Genomic DNA, 17,494 nt, shown 5'->3' with positions numbered 1-17,494 from the left:
GCTCTGACAGCCCCACGTAATGCGCTCGTCAAACGGCCTGGCGTCATAACGCACAGCGCATCGCCGGGAGGATGAAGGGATGAGGGGAGGCGAGGCTTGCTCAAGCTGAATCCTGTCAGCCTCCATCCCTCACACTCACCCCACGCCCACAGACAGCCAAAGCCAGCAGCAGGCTGCAGTGATGACAGGTGAGGAGGATCACATCTGTCGGATTTGCGCACGAGATTTTTATTTTTTTTAAATACTTGTCAGAATCGGCGCAGATGTGTGCTCAAAACTGATTCGGTTTAAAAAAAAAAGTGTAAATCTACATTTTTAAGTTAAATCCGTTTCATTGTAAAATACGATCAAACAAATAATAGATTATTGTAGCCCTTTTACCTTACAGTATAAAGTGCCTTGAGATGACTCCTGTTGTGGTTTTCGTTATATAAATAAAGTTTAATTGAATTAATTTTAAAAGTGATATTGGTCATCATATCTATTACTATACTATATTCAGACATTCAAATAAGCCCCCTGAAATATGTTAAATGAAATATTTAAATGGAGCTGAAAAAAATCTGTCTCAAACATGAAGTATGAAAATGCCTTTAAAAGAAAAAGTATCAGTATTAGTACATGCAGTATCAGACACCACTCAACATGCTCACAATTTGTCATATGTCCTCTAGAATCAGTATATTTTATGGTCCTACTTGTGAAATTTCATACAAACCGTGCATGACTGGCCCTGCATGTCACGTGGCCAAACAAAGGTCAATAAGCCCGTTCAGTAGAGGGTTGTGCCTCCACATAGGGCAACTGAGCTGCTCAGATTTTATCTAGAGTTCAGAGGAATATTAGTGAGAGTCTAGGGTACTCAACTCAATAACAGTCAATAAAAAAGAAACATGGAACTCGGATCAACAGTCAGTGCTGTGAGGAGTACGAGGGTGCTGGATGGTGACAAAGTACGTCCTGCAGTTGTAGTTATAAAGGATGGGAAGATACATGAAATAGTCTCGAGCTGCAGCTTTTCTGAGGATGTGGCCTGTCAGGTAAGCTGGGTCTCACTTCTCAGAACACTGCTCAGGATAATTCGCCTGTCTGTAAAATTGTAATTCACTGATTTAACACTCCTGAAGATCTTATTTCTCTCAGATGCTTGATTCATTGCATTGTTTAAAAAACTTTTCTGTGGTTGGAAGGTGCTGGATGTGGGTGACAGCGTGGTGATGCCAGGCATTGTAGACTGCCACGTTCACGTGAATGAACCAGGCCGTACCTCCTGGGAGGGTTTCTGGACCGCCACCAGAGCTGCAGCAGCCGGAGGGGTGACGACGATTGTGGACATGCCGCTGTAAGTTGGAGACTTCACCAATTCAGAAATCAGTCCCTGCAGTCTGATCAGACAAGGTCACTGGCAGAGCGTGCAGGGTAAACAGACTGCAAAATAAATGTTGTTTTCCTCAGGCAAACATCAAAATGAATCTGAGAAGCACTGTACGTCAATGGCTTGGTTTAAAATGTCAAGGCTGAAATTTTTATTTGTGAGCAACACTTTATTCTAAGAATTATACTTACAGTGAATGAGTTTAGGGTAACTGGAAAAAGTTTAAAGCTAGAAAACAAAACATAACGATGCAGTCTTGCCTGACGGGTTAAATATAGCACAAATAATGAAAAAAGTAATAGTAACGTAACATGTCTTCTTTATCAGTTTTATGTTTTATTCTATGGCTGAAAAGATTTTTGGCTTTGGCCTGGGACCATTTTAGAAAGATTATTTTTAAACAGTAGACATGAAGCTCTCATCAGGCCTTTGTTATTCACACAGAAACAGCATCCCTCCCACCACAACTCTTGGAAATTTTCACGAGAAGCTGCGGGAGGCAACAGGGAAGTGTTTTGTGGATGTAGCCTTCTGGGGAGGCGTGGTCCCTGGCAATCAGGTAATGTGTGCACAGCTTTAGCATGATGAACTCTACAAACAGGCCAGGTTGTAAAAAAGCAAACACAAAAAATCAAGACTAAAGAAAACGCTCCATGAATGTCTCCTTGCAGCTCCATCTACGTCCAATGATCCAGGCTGGAGTGGCTGGCTTCAAGTGTTTTCTCATCCATAGCGGGGTGGATGAGTTCCCCCATGTAAATGACAGCGATCTACATACAGCCATGAAGCAGCTGCAAGGCACAGGAAGCGTCCTGCTGGTAATTTACAAACCAAAACATCTTACGTAACATTAAGTTCTCTTACTCTGTGTGTGATTTGCCTTTAGTTTGCACACAGAACATTGCCAGATGAAATAAAAAAATAAGCCTTTTTCTCCTGTCTCCTCCAGTTTCATGCAGAGAGGGACGTTTGGGAAGGAAAAGGAGAGACTGGTGGTAACAATCATTACAGTGTTTTATGAAAATACTTAAAAATATAATGTAGTCAGTGTCCAAAATTCATTCATCCTTTATCCTTTTTATTTGTTTTTACACTAATAAACACTGATATTTTCTTACCCAACCCCATGTTAGACCCTTGCCAGTACTCCACCTTCTTGCGGTCCAGGCCAGACGTCATGGAAACCGAAGCTATTCGTGTTGTCACAGAGCTTTGCCTGCAGTACAGGTGAGAAAATCATCATGTTAACGAATAACCATAATATCATAGTTCATATATTTGTATAGGTTCTGTTTGTAGCAGGAAAAAATAGAGTCATTCCATAAGAAAATTAACCAAAGGGAGACACTGATGTTTCTTATAATATCCCTGCTCCAGGGTTCGCTGCCACATAGTTCACTTGTCTTCTGCAAAGCCACTGAAACTGATTGAGGAAGCACGGCAGGCTGGAGCTCCTCTGACTGTGGAGACCACCCACCACTATCTCAGCCTGTGTGCAGAAGACATACCTGCAGGGGCCACGCAATTTAAGTGCTGCCCACCCATCAGAGGATCTGTTAACCGAGTAAACAATCATATGTACAGAAGACACAAAGTTGACTATTTTCAGCAAACAACAACAAAAAGCTACTCTCTGACTGAATTTTTTTTTTCCCCACCAGGAGCAGCTATGGTCTGCGCTGAAAGCTGGACAGATTGACATGGTGGTCTCAGACCACTCCCCCTGCACCACCGACTTGAAGAAACTGGACAGTGGAGACTTCACACAGGCTTGGGGAGGGATTTCTTCTTTACAGTTTGGTACTGACTCGTCCAAACACAAATGCAGAATATTTAATATTCAGTAGCAACTATCAAAAAGGCAGGCAGACCTTAATGTCTGCCACAGTCCCGGGACCTCAGCAGCCTACATCAACCCCTTCTGCATATCATACCGGCAAAGTTGATGCCACCTGCCTGCAGTTACTGCTGCCTCAGCAAGCCTCTCTCCTCCATAATTAATGTCATGTCAGATGCGTGATCTGTTCCGTATCCTGAGGAGGTCTTGCTGCAGCTTTCCAAGTATTTGTTTGGTGCAATGGAAAGACCAAATGCCAAAACTGTATTTGGATGACAGTAATGTGAATTGTTAACAGGCATTCGCATCAATAGTAACTGCAGATGGAGAAACTATTCTACTCAACTACTGCAACATAACGTAGTGTTTCAGACAATACAATTATAATCACAGCACTTTCAGCACTTTTATAGTACCTCGTATAATAGTGAACGCTCTAGTGAGAATCAACCACTTGATATGAATAGAAGAGATGATGTCTCTGTGTGTTAGCCCTCTGACAGACTGGTGACCTGTCCAGGGTGTAATCTGCCTCTCACTGTATGACAGCTGGGTTAGGCTCCAACCCCCCGACCCTGAATGAGATAAGCAGAAGAAAATGGATGGATGGATTACAAATGAATTCTAATCCGTGGAATATTACAGGGATATGCTTCTTTTCTTTTGGGTTGGATTAGCTGCCCCCTGCCCCCACATATCCCCATAATGCTTTTGACAATCACTGACAGTCAGTCAAAGTTCACAGGAAGGTAAACATGAACGAGTTCCAGTTTAAAGCAATCATTTACTGTTCTGCCTCAGTGAGAGAGCGGTCAAAGTGTGACACCAACACGTCTCGTGACAGTGATACGCAGTGTTTCGCCTCATACAATCTTATTATTAAAGGACAAATAGAATTAAGGAGTGGAAAAACTCTGATTTGATTAGTCTCAGTTCAGTTCTCAGTGATCTTCTTTATTACTCTCATCGTTTTCAGGCTTGTCTCTGTTCTGGAGTTCAGCCAGTAAACGAGGTTTTCAGCTCCCTGATGTTGTGAGGCTCCTGAGCCAAAAAACAGCTCAGCTGTGTTGCCTCGACAGCCGGAAGGGCTGCCTTGCCCCCAGTTATGATGCCGACTTGGTCGTGTGGGACCCAGAGAGAGAGTTTGAGGTAAGAAACCATAAACAGTCATCATATCCTGAGGCAGATGTCTTTCATCCTTTGCTGTGTTTCACAGATTCAAGAAGAAAACATACATCATAAAAACAAGGTAAATACAATCACTGAGAAAATTTTAACATAAACACTGTATGATGAGTTGACGAGTGTTGTTTGTATAACAGTTTGCTGTTTGTGACTGTGCAATCAGCTGACTCCTTACCTTGGCCTCAAACTGCAAGGGGCCGTGCGCGCCACCATCCTGAGGGGACGGCTCGTGTACGAAGATGGCAGCTTCTGCGCCGAACCTCTGGGGAAGCATCTCCTCATCCCTCAGAAGACAAATCAGGCCCAACTGTGAAGCACAATGACAAGCTGTCATAATAAACCTCAAATATTCAATTCACCACTGATTCTCACTGAGTGATGGTTAAAAAGTTATTGACCTCATAATAATGGAAAACAAAAACTGGCCTAAGGGTCATTTAAAAAACTAAAACTTCTGCTGAACTTTAGCATTTTAACTGCACAGAAAAATGTAATTACGATGCCGCATATTTACTTCAAAAGAATACTCAAGCAAAAGCTTTCATCTGTGCACTATCTCTAAAATTAGAAACATCCTTTCTCAGAGTGACGCTGAAAAACTAGCTCATGCATTTATTAATTCTATGCTGGACTGCTGTAATTCATTATTATCAGGTTGTCCTAAAAGCTCCCTGAAAAGCCTTCAGATGATCCAAAATGTTGCAGTGAAAGGACTGACAGGGAGTAAAGTGAGAGCATATTTCTCCCATATGGGCTTCCTTTCATTGGCTCCCTGTTAAATCCAGAATCTAATTTAAAATCCTTCTCCTCACATACAAGGTCTTGAATAATGACAAATCTTAAAGGGCCATACTCTCCCAATAGAGCACTTTACTCACAGACTGCTGATTTGATTGTGGTTCCTAGGATATTTAAAAGTAGAAGGCTGTCCACTGTGAGTCTTGTTTTAACAGGAGATTTCATCCTGTTAAAAATGAGTTTCTCCTCATCAACTATTTCCTTATGAGAGAATTGTTGGGTTCTTAATGACCCGAGATGTAATAGATTTAATTAAGGTTCATTAATGCATTTAAAATATCATCTTACAAAGTGAATTTTTTTTAGCAAACAAACTCTGTTAATGTTTTAGGAACACTGCAGTTTAATAGTTAAACCTGAGACTCAGTTGGTGGTCAATGATTAACATCTCGGGACATGCAGGATCACTTGCTTATCTTGAAAAATGAGAACAAATCAAACTACACGAGCTCATTACACAGAGAGACCAACAAGTGTTGACATAAGAAGAGAAAGATAAAAGCAGAACATGTTATGATGGTCTTCTGACCTGTGGTGCTCACTGGTCAGAAAGAGAGGTGTGTTAAGCTGAGGTGTGGTTTCTCTGGTTCCACGGCTCTTTGCGGTTTTGTTTTGCTTGTTACACTGCTGGGAAGATGTCGTCCATCTCTGTACCGCCACCAAAATGCCTGCAGAAACCTCTGACTGTTCCCTATCGTCACATGTTTGGACCGGGACCTTCAAACGTCCCTTCACGGATCTTGGAGGCTGGTGCTAACCCTGTCATTGGACACATGCATCCAGAGATATTCGAGGTAACTTCAGAGGTTTAACACCAATGACTAGGATCTATATTTGGGTTGCATGCTGTCTGTGCTAGACAAAGATTGGGAATGGTTCTAACATCAGATAGATCGCTACTCGTTACACCAAACTTTTTCAATTACAGATAATGAACGACATCAAGAGTGGGATCCAGTATATGTTCCAGACTCAAAACAAAATGACTCTAGCTGTGAGTGGCACCGGCCACAGTGCTATGGAGTGCGCCATCTTCAATGCAGTGGAGCCCGGGGAAAGCGTGCTTGTAGCTGTGAATGGAATCTGGGGGGAGAGAGCAGCTGAGATGGCAGAGAGGATAGGTAAGGCTCATTGTATCATTTGTACCTAACAAATCCTGGAAGATAACCAAATTCAAAAATATAATTTCCTACAACAGATGGGCACTGTTCAAAAAGAGCTTTTGCTGTGGAATACTTTCGCCTTACGCCTTTTCCAAATGTACAGCAAAGTTGATGTGTGCCATCTGCTAATCTCTGAAATCGCCTAAGAAACTGTCTCTCTCACGCAACTGTGCCTCCACCCGGGCCATTGTGTGAGTTCCAGGTTACACAAATTGTGACAGGCACAACATGCATGACACCAAAGCACACTGCAAGTCAAGCTGAACATTTTCACAGACGCCATCATAGCTGTTTAAAACATTAACTTAATGTTGTGCTAGCAGCTGAACCTATAATCTCCTGAGAAAGGTTTTTACTGAGGTCATACAATAAGGGAACCATGAGCCATATATGCAGTCTATGGTGAATACTCATTAGCTGCTCTAGTATTTGCAGCATGTCCACAGTAACGAACATGTCAGGCAGTGCATTATACTGACTTTTAGGAAAATAACGGAGCATTGTGGAACATAATTAAATAATCTCCCATAGGTCTTTCCACAGGATTTGATGATAAAAATACAGAGTATTACTGCTGCTGTCTTTTTAAGGTGGCTTTCATTGGTGTAATTAAAAAAAACAGTTAATTAAGAAAAACGCATGTGTATCAAACCTGCAGGTGCGAGAGTAAACACTATAGTGGCTCCTCCTGGTGGCTGCTTCACTATTGAAGAGATGGAAAAGGTATTGTTTCCTGATGCTCCAGTTATCAGGCTACTTTAATCATTTCTGTCACTGCTGCCACTTGTGTAATCACACTGTTATCTCACCGCAGGCTTTATCCAAACACAGACCTGCGCTGCTCTTTGTGGCACACGGAGAATCTTCTACGGGAGTCTTGCATCCTTTAGATGGCATCGGACAGCTGTGCCATAAGTAAGACACAGCACTTTGCCATCACCACATCTGCAGCTAGACAGATGATATAGGTGTTTTGTGATTTGCTTGCAGGTATAACTGCCTGTTTCTTGTTGACTCTGTGGCATCAATTGGAGGAGCCCCTGTTTACATGGACCAGCAAGGTGCACTGAAAAATCCTGCCAGATGTTTCCAGTCTTTATTTTATGAAATAATATATGTGGATTTTTCTGTCGATGTTTGTACTTTTAGAGATAGATATCCTGTATACAGGCTCCCAAAAGGTTCTGAATGCTCCACCAGGTACAGCACCGATTTCCTTCAGTGAGAGAGCATGGTAAGAACTGCACATTTTTATCATTTTTATTCATTCAGAATAATAGGGTACCATAAGTATTTAAAGGTAAATTTATCCACAGCCAAAAAATCTTCAGCCGAAGGACAAAGCCTGTGTCATTTTACTTGGATTTGAGTTGGCTGGCAAACTACTGGGGATGTGATGGAAAGCCATCAAGAGTGTAAGACTTTCTCTGCAGACTGGACCGTGTTTCAGGCTCACTTTTAACCTATTACTAAGATCATTTGGTATTGCTTTGTCTCTTTTCATAGATATCACCACACAGGTCCTGTCACTGCTTTTTACTCTCTGAGGGAAAGTTTGTCTGTCCTTGTTGAAGAGGTGAGACATGTCTAGCAATTAAAAGGGTTCATGAGCCTGCAGTTTTAACATTTTATGCAATTAACTAATGAAGCACAGAATACAGTAATGGAAACAGAGCGTATCTCCTCTGTGGAAACCTGAGATAAAAGCACTGCAGCTAAAACATTTGGTGTCACTAAGCAAATGTCACATTTTCAATTAAAATCCTGACTTTTATTAAACAGATGAGTTGCAGAGTGAATGCGAAATATAGACCCCTCACTTTTCTTGAATCAAAAAAGAGAGAATAATTAGTCCAGCTGCAGCAGTCAGAACTTTGCAGATGCAGAACTCAGTTTGTTGAGGAAATCTGCAGACACCTCCCACCAGTTGAGCACTTCTTATGGCCCATACAGTTAAGCTCCAGTTAAGCAGCTGGATCCTATGTGGTTCAGTAACTGTCTTGGGAATCCCATAGAGGGGGAAAAATATCTATTATCCTGCTTATCTCAGTCTGAGTTGCAGGACAGGAGTCTAAGCAGGTATGATCAGACAGCCCTCAGCCACCTCCTCAGGTGAGGAGAGGGAAGTGGCTTTTGTAGTTAGATGCCCAAACCACCACAGCTTTCTAGATCCATGGTGGAGGGGTTTACTTGGTTAAGTGATCCCAAGAGTGTTGATGTCAGGGGCAATTTGTCAAAACAGCCACACGGTAGTGTATGAATTCATTAATAGATAATTAATTAATGAGTGAACAAATGTTTGGCTTTTGTGCAGGCTAAAATATTTCAGCCTTGTACTGATGATCATGTTCAGAGAATTAATCCTACCAACTTTAGGATCGTTATATTTCTACAGTCTCCAACAGTTATCAGGCCAAAATTTAATTTATCCACTGCTTTGATTGGAATACCAACAATAATTCAATTTTTTTAAGGGTTTGGAGAATTCATGGGAACGACATCTGAAGGTAGCCGAATATTTCCATGCTGGCCTGGAGAGCATGGGTCTCAAGCTTTTTGTCAAAGAAAAGGTAAGTTTTTAGAATAATCATAATAATCTGTATGGGAATTTACATCAAGCTTGCAGCTCTTTCTTATATAAGATTAAATAATGAGCTGTTTGTTACAGCGTCTGAGGCTACCAACAGTTACTACAATTGTTGCTCCTTATGGATATGACTGGAAAGAGATCACAAGCTTCATAATGAAAACACACAATCTGGAGATTTCTGGGGGGCTCGGACCATCAGTTGGTTTGGTAGGAGAAAATGATGATCGAGTGCCAATATGCATCATCCAAACACATTTGTTCCTGCCTGTGTGTTTTACATTGGATGTTTTTGTCGTTTTCCAGGTGCTCCGCGTGGGACTGATGGGATGTAACAGCAGCAGGGAGAACGTCGATATGGTGCTGGCAGCACTGAAAGATGCTCTGAAACACTGTCACAAGAGCAAAGTGTAATATGTGTCTAATGCTGTAAAGATCATTTTCCCATAAGGATGAAATCTGGTGCTCATGTGGTTGTGCAGTTAAATATTAAAGTTAAATACATACATATATTGCAGTTAAGTACATTTTTAACAATACAGTAACTTGTCATGACAGTCTCTGTTAATGGGAAACAACCTATTCCACCCCCTCCCATCTGCTTTATGGTCTTTTGTTTTTGCTGTGTTCATTCACAGAACAAACCAACGTATCAATAGGCTATAATTTAATAAATATATATATATATATATATATATATATATATATATATATATATATATATATATATATATATATATATATATATATATATATAATTATTTAACTAGGAATTAATGATTAATTTCATTCATCGTGTCAAAGGGAGTGAAACAGATTATTTCCCTCCATACTATCAGAAAAAGAAAGGTGTTGAATATCACCTTTTACAGGACCTGTGGGTATTTAGCTGGAATTAGTTTTAAGTGATCACCTTCATCCTGATGGGAGTGTTCCCTTCCAGGGTGCCACCGGACACAAAGGGACAAAAAAGGGATAGCAAACAATAAAAATATATAGTCTTTATGACCTCCAGCTCTAAAAAACAACTAAACAGTTATGGGACATTTTGTGTCTATTTGCTATCCAGCACCATTATCAAAACACCAAATCTGGGAATATCTTTTAAAACGACATCCAGACTATCAGATACCTGGAGAGTTAACGCCAACTCTTATAGGAGGGGTTGTCATCTTATTTCGCCGTATTATTACCTTATATAAATCAATCTCTAATATGAAGCATCTCAAGGAGATTGCTGTTGTGATTTGTTGAGATTTCAATCTGAGAGCGAACTTCGGGACACTGCACACTCACAGGTGAATCAGCCAGTAAATTGCCCTGTGCTAATAAAACGTGTTTTATTCAGCATAACTGTTGCTTGTGATTAAGTGTATGAAGTTCTAAGTACAGCCAAGGAAGTAGAGAGCAGTTTTCCATAGATATTGGAGCAGTTGTAGGAGTTTTCTTTCCTGCATTTTTGCTTTTCTTGGATATTCTAATTCAAACAGACTGACGGAGTATTTACACGGTGTTGTAGGCAAAATCTAAATGATCTGTGAAGGGGGATGATGGGTAAACAGTAGAGGGCAGCAGTCGGAGAGCTAATGGGCTGGCTGAAACGTGACGAAGTGAAACAGGAAGTGCGTCATTGTGTTTCCTTGTTGACGTTTTGTTTTAGGAAAAGGCGGCAAATGGTGATAGGGCACAGGTCTGTTTCTAGGGCTTGGCTTCAGTTTGTTCGTGGTTTCTGCAACGTTCACCGCAGCACTGACGGACAGTGGTCGGAGATGGCGGGTAAGAGAGGAGCGCTCATCGTGCTGGAGGGGGTGGACAGGGCCGGGAAGACCACGCAGTGCAGCAAGCTGGTTCAAGCTCTGCAGCAGAGCGGCAGGCCGGCTGAGATGATGAGATTCCCCGGTGAGAATGCTTTCCGTTTTTCACCGAAGGAGCTTAAAGTTCTCCTCTGGCTTTAACGTGTCTGACGTGTTGTCCCGGGGCGGTTTTCTTCATGCAGACAGGACCACGACGATCGGACAGCTGATTGGGGCTTACCTGGAGAACAAGAGTGATTTGGAGGACCACACGGTGCACTTGTTGTTCTCTGCAAACCGCTGGGAGATGGTGTAAGACTCTCTACGTTAGTGTGAACATATGTGCCAATGAAAATCTGTGTAAAAAAAAAAATCTCAGGTGTGTTCAGTACCTTTAATGAGGTCGGCTTCCTATTGGCTGCAAATCAGTGTCAGTGGACTGATCCTCGAGCTAACATGTAGGAAGTGACACGTTCCCAAGTTACTCTGATGACAGGCACTACAGGAGGAATGATACAGAGAAAATGGGAAGCAGTCCATGTTTGGACTTTTCAGTGCTTTAGGTTTACTTCATGCAGTCTTAAACAGGGGCGGATCTACAGGGGTGCCACCTCTTGCCACCACAAATTTGCATATGACAGTGTTGTTTATTAAAAGAAGCTAGCATTAACACCTTGAGCCTAGCTACAATTAACACTGAATATAAATTCTTTTTTTCTTTTTTTTCTTTTTTCTTTTTTTTTTTGGCCTGTCCCGTTTGGCTCTTTTGCCATCAGAATTGTTGTCTAAAGGCAAAGAAAGATGCCCAACGGATTTACTTTACCAAACTGACCATCCCAGCCTTGCCGTAATGGTCCATTTGATTCACCTTTTATTGTTTATTTTATTTTCACTTACTGAATACGGGACAGACTTGACTGGGGGAAAGAAGGGGAGAAAGAAAGAGGGAAAGAGAAACAGCTGAGAAGAGGGACGGGGGAGAAGGGCAAAAGACAAAAACCAACAGAACGGGCAGAGAAAAAAAATGCATATATCAATCACCTGGATCACCTGCTGAGAAAGAAAAAAGAAAGCAAGCAGAAGAGAACAAGAGTAATAGAATAAACAACATCACAATGATATATGGGAATATGACAGTAAATACTAAATGTTAAACATTATTGTGCAGCACATAAGATCAACAGAACACAGTGTGCTTTGAGGTAGGAGCCAAAAAGGGTGTAGTTTGTGGGTGTGATCACCCGTGTGTACACCTGTGAGCATGGACGCGCTTGTTTTTTGTTTTTTTAAAAGGTTCCTTCATGTAATAATCTGCTAGAGGGTGTGGGGGGGCCACAGCCCCGTCCTCCAGGGCGTGAAGCAGGTGTGGAGGAGATCAAAACTCCAGACATCCAGAGGCCCCCAGAACACAAGAGACCAAGGAAGACCAACAGAGGGGCAGCTGCGCCACTGTCCCGGAAAGAGCTGAGGAGAGTCCCAGATGAGGGCTCACTCAGCAGCCGCGGAGCAGAAGCCAGGGGGAGTTGCAGTGACGCGCCCGTGAGCTCCGCCGGCAGCCAGCTGCGCCTGAGTGACCGAGCCCCAGGCCGAGAGGCCGGGGGCACCCCACCTCCGAAGTGGCCCGAGCGAGCCCCAGGCTCCAGGCCCCGATAAGCGGCCGCCAAGGAGTGAGCCGGTGTGTACCTGGACGCCCATCCCCGGACACAAAGAACCACCAACGCACCGATGTCTGAGGGGGTCCGCCACTGGCAGGGGAAGTGGTGGTAGGGGGAGATAGGCCTCCAAACCTTGGAGGGCCTGAGATGTCCCCAGAGAGGTGGCGCCTGACACCCAACCTGACATATAGACACAGACATACAGGCACACACAGATACAAACATCCATTCCCACCCTCATGCTCTCATATGCACTTACTCCACACTCAACCAACGTGGAGACAGACATAAAGAGACGTTGTACACACGATCACACTCCCCAAGCGTACTCTACAAACCGGGTCTAGGTGCCCCCGCCCCTGGAGGGGGGAACTGCACCCAGACCCAGGTGGTGTTTCCCTTTTCCCTGCGGTGGGGGGAGGCAGACCGCCCCGACTCCGCAGCAGCAGGAAGGCTCCACACTCCAGACCGCAGTCGGACGGCCAACTCCTCCTCCTAGTCCTAGCCCCCCTGCTCCAGCAGGTCGCAGAGAACGGGGGTGAGAGAAGACTCCGAACCTCCCTCCACCCGCTCATTGTAATGTTGATGCATGTGTGTTCTAAGGTGCATTTAAAACCCAGGAGGGCTTGGAGCTACCTGCCAGAGAGCAGCAGGTAAGCGCATGGTCCCTCCTGCTAGCCCTCAATGTCTACGTGTATTTAAAATTGAGAGGTGGGCAACGATGCCAGGGGTGGGGTGTACACCCTGATGGTACTTTGGACTCCGTGTATCGTGCCCACCCCCAAGATCCTATATGTATGTGTAATGAGAGTGTGAGTAATGTGAATGTCTAAGTTGTGGGATAAAATTGAGGCAGAGGCAGCCAGAAGGGGACAGAGGGGGGGGTAGCCTCCTCTGCACCCTGGTGACATACCCCTACTCCAAGGCCCTGCATGTGTGGGTGGTTGTGGTGGAGCGGGAAGAGGGAGGCAGCTGGAGATGGGGAGGGAAGGAAGGGAGGGGCAGGTGACCCCTCCCTGGGGCCAGCTCCCCCGCTGACCCCAGTAGGCACCCCCATACTCCGCGACCCGCCAGGGAAAGGGGGCCCAGGCCCATCCAGACCGGGCCCAGTGCAGCAGCGCCGCCCGGCCCCACAGAGCCCGGGACAGTCCACCCAACCCCACCACAGAGAGAACTGCACCCACCCCACCATCCACTCATCTTCCAGACTACATAAGACAATAAACACCCAGGCTGAGATCTTCCTCCACCTCTCCTGTATCTCCCCCTCCTGCAGAGGCAGCTCCTGAGGAGAGGAAAGCTCCTGCAAGATGTGACAATCTCCCCCACCAGTTGAAGAGCCCCCCAGGTGGCTCGACGCACCGGCGGCACCCTGCTCCAGGGCTGGGCCCCCATGCACCCACCCGCCCACAACCCCGGCAACACACCAACCAGGACCCAAGCCCCCGAGGCCCGGTCCGGGTCCCAGCCCAGAGACGGAGCGCCCCCAGAACCTCACGCCCATCCCGGACCCACCCAGGGGCAGCCAGGCTACCAGGTCAGTAACCCACGTCCGTCAGCACAGACCCTCCCCTAGCCCCGCTGCACGCAGCCGCGAGGAAACAGTCACCGGAGAGCCAACAGAGCCCCTAACCGGACATGACCGCTACCCCGGGTTGAGCGCCCCAAGGAAGATGCCTCCGGGGAACCCCCCGACACCCTAAGCCTGTCCCTACTGAATATAAATTCTAAAACTGAATATACTGCATATTGTCAGGCCTGCAGGCCTGTGGTGTTTTGTGGCAGACAGACTACTTCACTGGCACAATCAATTTGTGTGGCATCTGATTGTTCTGTAAATGTCTTTGTTTACAAAATTTGTGCATAGGTTTTTAAAATGTACAATTTAATTTGCATTTCAAGTTATGAAAATAATTAACTAAACATGTTTGTGGTTTTTACAGTAAAAAATAAACTTTTGCTGACTCTGATTTCATATTTTTTTGTGATTTCAGATCACATGTATTATTACAGTATAGCAATGAAAAAATAACTGTAAATTCAGACATGTGAGGTTGTGCTGAAAATAATGACACCAAACTAAGCAAGGCAAAAAAAGATCAAGCTGTTATTAAAAAATGGCAGTTATACCCTGGACCCCAGAGGGTTAACCTAATAAAACATGAAATATTAGGTTTAAATGTTTGGTGATAAATGTGTTGATGACAGTGCAGATTTCTGGCATTTTGTTTACATTCAAGCACAAAACAATCAGATTATTTCTGATATAAAAATGACTATGAAACGTAAGTTAGACTTGTGATTGTAAATGAACCGCCCCATGTTCTGTAGCTTTCTGGTTTTTATAGTTATTGGGCTACATTAATTTTTATTATATAGGCTATACACTACATAAAATCAAAATTCACATGTTTTATGTAACTGAAATATATAATTATGTGGGCTAAAGAAAATAGTTAAGTTATAGAATATATTTATATGAAAGGTGTATACTTATTGCAGTTAAATTATTTTAATCATATATAATGCATTTTACAGAATGTAACACCTGCATATGTGTAAAACAAAATGTCTTTGCCTAAACACTAATGGTCTGGCTCAACTGGAGACACCAGGCTAATAAAACCCAACAGTGTGATCAGCAGCTGGACGAGTGTTTTAATGTCAGGTGTAAAACCTAAAGCAGACAAACGGGTGGATGAAGACGGAGCAAAGATTTCTGATCTTGTCTTTCTTTTAAAAAAATGAAGGGACAAATTCTGAGCAAAACTCTAACAAAGCAGAAACCCAGTGATTTGTATTGATGGCTTTGTTTAATTTATTTCAGTAGCATTTTTTTTTTTGTGTAGAAAAACTCAGATGTTAGTTTTTATAGGACACCCCAGAAAGTTCATTGTGAATTTTATGAATCAATAGCTTATTACGTGTGAATTTGTTTTTTTTAAATAATGTACACTTACTAAAAGAAAAGTCATGATTTGCAGATAATTGTAGCAGTTTGATCCTCTTGAGATCAAACTGGGCTGCCTGTGGCACGTGAATTAAAATGGTTTGAGACCCTGTAACACAGGCTTTGAGCCTTATGGCTGAACGGACTCTGTTTATTGATGCACAACTAAATATTTCCTAAATCAATATCACATTTTTAAGGTTTCCTAAAAAGTAAAATCATTCTATGAAAAAAATCAGTTAGTGCTTCCCACCTCAGAATCAGCTGATTTATTTTTTTACAGCGAGCTTAGTACAATTAGATAAGCCATGTTCATTTTTTTTACTTCATGCTATGAATGTTATAAATCACAGGTCCTTAAAAGTGCATAGTGGTGAGTTCAGTTTCACGCTTTTTTTAAATTATTTGCATTGGTTCCTTCTCCAGTTTTTTAAGTGCAAATGGACTGATTGGCAAACACGACAGCAAACACTGCTGGTTGTATCAAATGTGCTGACATTTTTGTTTCATTTCCTTTAAGTCTTTACACAGCCTAACAGATTCTAATCCACAGGCCTTTAATGAAGAAGAAGCTGGAGCAAGGCATCACTCTGGTTGTAGACAGGTATGCTTTCTCTGGAGTTGCTTTCACCAGCGCTAAGCCGGTAAGTGCATTTATTCTGCTTTTCAAACTCCATCCATCAGTTCGGTATTGCAACATGCAGTCGAGCGTGACAGATGGAGGGTTTTTGTCTTCTTCAGGGCTTCCGCCTGGACTGGTGCATGCAGCCTGATGTGGGACTGCCAAAGCCAGACCTCGTAATGTTTCTGCAGCTGAACCCGGCCGAGGCTGCTCTCAGAGGACAGTTTGGGCAAGAGAGATACGAGACGAGCGTCTTCCAAAGAACAGTGCAACAGCGGTTTGAACAGCTGATGAAGGATCAGACAGTAAACTGGCAGGTATGAGGGAAGCCTGAATGGAAGATTTATTCCGACAGGATGTTTAAAACGGGGATGCATCGGGCCGATATCTGTGTGATCAGGTGCCACCTGTCAGCTGCAAAGCACCGCCTAAACTCTATTTCGTGCCTGCGACACCAACAGCTTTTCTTCATGTCTTTATAGTTGCACTGGCTTCCTTTTCCTGATCAGTCTGTGCCATCACATACAGTAATGTATCATGTTACCACCTCCAGGGTTATTTTACTCCACCTGTCTTCATCAGGTCCACTCCACACTGACAGGTGTTGGTGAGAGTATAAAGCTTGACTTGCACTGCAATGACTGAAGTGAATAAATACTGTGAACAATGAGAGTATGCTTTATCTTACTTTATCTTGGGCCTAGTGTTATTTATTGTTCTAGAAATAAGAATTCAGAATGTGAATTCTTGGATAGTTTTCATTTTTACAAAGTTATGAAAGCAGTCCGAGGTTCTCTTATGGGGCTTTCACACAGGACGTATCATGCACCGAGCTGTGCTCACTACTAGAATCAGCGAGCTGCAGAGCAAAGAGCTAAACAGGCAAAGCTTCACCACCGTTAAACTCCACAGCCGCATCTATTTGGATGGAAACCCGTTTCCAAGGAAGTCTTTTCCTCCTGTGGTTCTGATATGAACTTTTCCACTCTGTCTGCTGGATGTCTTCTTTCTACTTTAGTGCAATCCAAGTTTATATTTGCTGAACTGTGGCAGCGGTGTCTGCAAGCACTCCAATGCTGCCTCCTGTGTGAAAGCACCTCCACAGTCTCTTCGTTGCATCTTATTAACGTTAAACTATCTGGAAAAAGACTAAAGTCGCCGATTTGTTCTAATTATCGAAATTTTCTTCCTCAGGTGATCGATGCAGCACAGAATATTGAAAATGTTCACAAAGACATCACAGCCCACAGCCTCAATGCCATCAACAAAGCACAGAACCTGCCGCTCGGAGAGCTCTGGAGTGAAACTCTTCAAAACTAAAGTCCTCTCCTGCACCCCACAAACTTCATCCCACACGTTTACTTGAGTAAAATATTACGTCACACACTTGTACAAGTCAAGAGAGCTATACAAATTGAAATTCAGCTCTTTTTATTTTTGCTTTTTTCATTCTTTTACATAACTATTGTTCTGTCACCTGCCTATATACTGCTTTGATTAAATAAATAATCTTCCAATGGATGAGTGTA

The 17,494-nt window shown here is 43.2% G+C and overlaps 3 protein-coding genes across 5 annotated transcripts; all 3 read left to right on the top strand.

The window, feature by feature from the left end:
- Positions 1-891: 891 nt before the first annotated feature.
- Positions 892-4,769, top strand: LOC308393442 (allantoinase, mitochondrial). 3 transcript variants are annotated; one of them, XM_080877211.1, is made up of 11 exons: positions 892-1,040; positions 1,191-1,342; positions 1,820-1,934; positions 2,047-2,193; positions 2,325-2,370; positions 2,509-2,602; positions 2,753-2,939; positions 3,037-3,175; positions 4,189-4,361; positions 4,429-4,461; positions 4,561-4,769. In XM_080877211.1, exons 1-11 carry the CDS (start codon positions 894-896, stop codon positions 4,708-4,710), a joined length of 1,383 nt encoding a protein of 460 aa, XP_080733337.1. In that variant the 5' UTR covers positions 892-893; the 3' UTR covers positions 4,711-4,769. The 3 variants fall into 3 exon arrangements, with proteins under 3 accessions (XP_080733337.1, XP_080733339.1, XP_080733338.1); XM_080877213.1 differs by having other exon boundaries at positions 4,535-4,630; XM_080877212.1 differs by having other exon boundaries at positions 4,189-4,461; positions 4,535-4,647.
- An 830-nt stretch (positions 4,770-5,599) lies between these two features.
- On the top strand, positions 5,600-9,520 carry agxta (alanine--glyoxylate and serine--pyruvate aminotransferase a). Its single transcript, XM_080878294.1, has 11 exons — positions 5,600-5,989; positions 6,124-6,316; positions 7,017-7,081; positions 7,173-7,273; positions 7,349-7,419; positions 7,508-7,592; positions 7,675-7,773; positions 7,865-7,934; positions 8,833-8,928; positions 9,027-9,155; positions 9,252-9,520. Exons 1-11 carry the CDS (start codon positions 5,831-5,833, stop codon positions 9,357-9,359), a joined length of 1,176 nt encoding a protein of 391 aa, XP_080734420.1. The 5' UTR covers positions 5,600-5,830; the 3' UTR covers positions 9,360-9,520.
- Positions 9,521-10,348: 828 nt separating this feature from the next.
- Positions 10,349-17,484, top strand: dtymk (deoxythymidylate kinase (thymidylate kinase)). The gene is made up of 5 exons (XM_080878419.1): positions 10,349-10,844; positions 10,942-11,050; positions 15,897-15,987; positions 16,085-16,282; positions 17,160-17,484. Exons 1-5 carry the CDS (start codon positions 10,532-10,534, stop codon positions 17,283-17,285), a joined length of 837 nt encoding a protein of 278 aa, XP_080734545.1. The 5' UTR covers positions 10,349-10,531; the 3' UTR covers positions 17,286-17,484.
- The last annotated feature ends 10 nt before the right edge of the window (positions 17,485-17,494 follow it).

This window comes from Rhamphochromis sp. 'chilingali', assembly GCF_963969265.1.
Source record: "Rhamphochromis sp. 'chilingali' genome assembly, chromosome: 3".
Classification (NCBI taxonomy): Eukaryota; Metazoa; Chordata; class Actinopteri; order Cichliformes; family Cichlidae; genus Rhamphochromis; species Rhamphochromis sp. 'chilingali'.
This window is presented reverse-complemented; position numbering and strand designations above follow the sequence as displayed.

What these genes read in the sequence shown, in the direction of transcription:
- LOC308393442 (XM_080877211.1), top strand. Translation starts at nt 894, where the DNA reads ATGGAACTCGGATCAACAGTCAGTGCTGTGAGGAGTACGAGGGTGCTG. An exon ending in CTGAGGATGTGGCCTGTCAG is followed by an intron (nt 1,041 to 1,190) that starts GTAAGCTGGGTC and finishes TGTGGTTGGAAG; the next exon opens with GTGCTGGATGTGGGTGACAG. An exon ending in GAGCTTTGCCTGCAGTACAG is followed by an intron (nt 2,603 to 2,752) that starts GTGAGAAAATCA and finishes TCCCTGCTCCAG; the next exon opens with GGTTCGCTGCCACATAGTTC.
- agxta (XM_080878294.1), top strand. Translation starts at nt 5,831, where the DNA reads ATGTCGTCCATCTCTGTACCGCCACCAAAATGCCTGCAGAAACCTCTG. An exon ending in ATCGGACAGCTGTGCCATAA is followed by an intron (nt 7,274 to 7,348) that starts GTAAGACACAGC and finishes ATTTGCTTGCAG; the next exon opens with GTATAACTGCCTGTTTCTTG. An exon ending in TGTCTGTCCTTGTTGAAGAG is followed by an intron (nt 7,935 to 8,832) that starts GTGAGACATGTC and finishes AATTTTTTTAAG; the next exon opens with GGTTTGGAGAATTCATGGGA.
- dtymk (XM_080878419.1), top strand. Translation starts at nt 10,532, where the DNA reads ATGGGCTGGCTGAAACGTGACGAAGTGAAACAGGAAGTGCGTCATTGT. An exon ending in GCAAACCGCTGGGAGATGGT is followed by an intron (nt 11,051 to 15,896) that starts GTAAGACTCTCT and finishes TCTAATCCACAG; the next exon opens with GCCTTTAATGAAGAAGAAGC. An exon ending in CTTTCACCAGCGCTAAGCCG is followed by an intron (nt 15,988 to 16,084) that starts GTAAGTGCATTT and finishes TGTCTTCTTCAG; the next exon opens with GGCTTCCGCCTGGACTGGTG.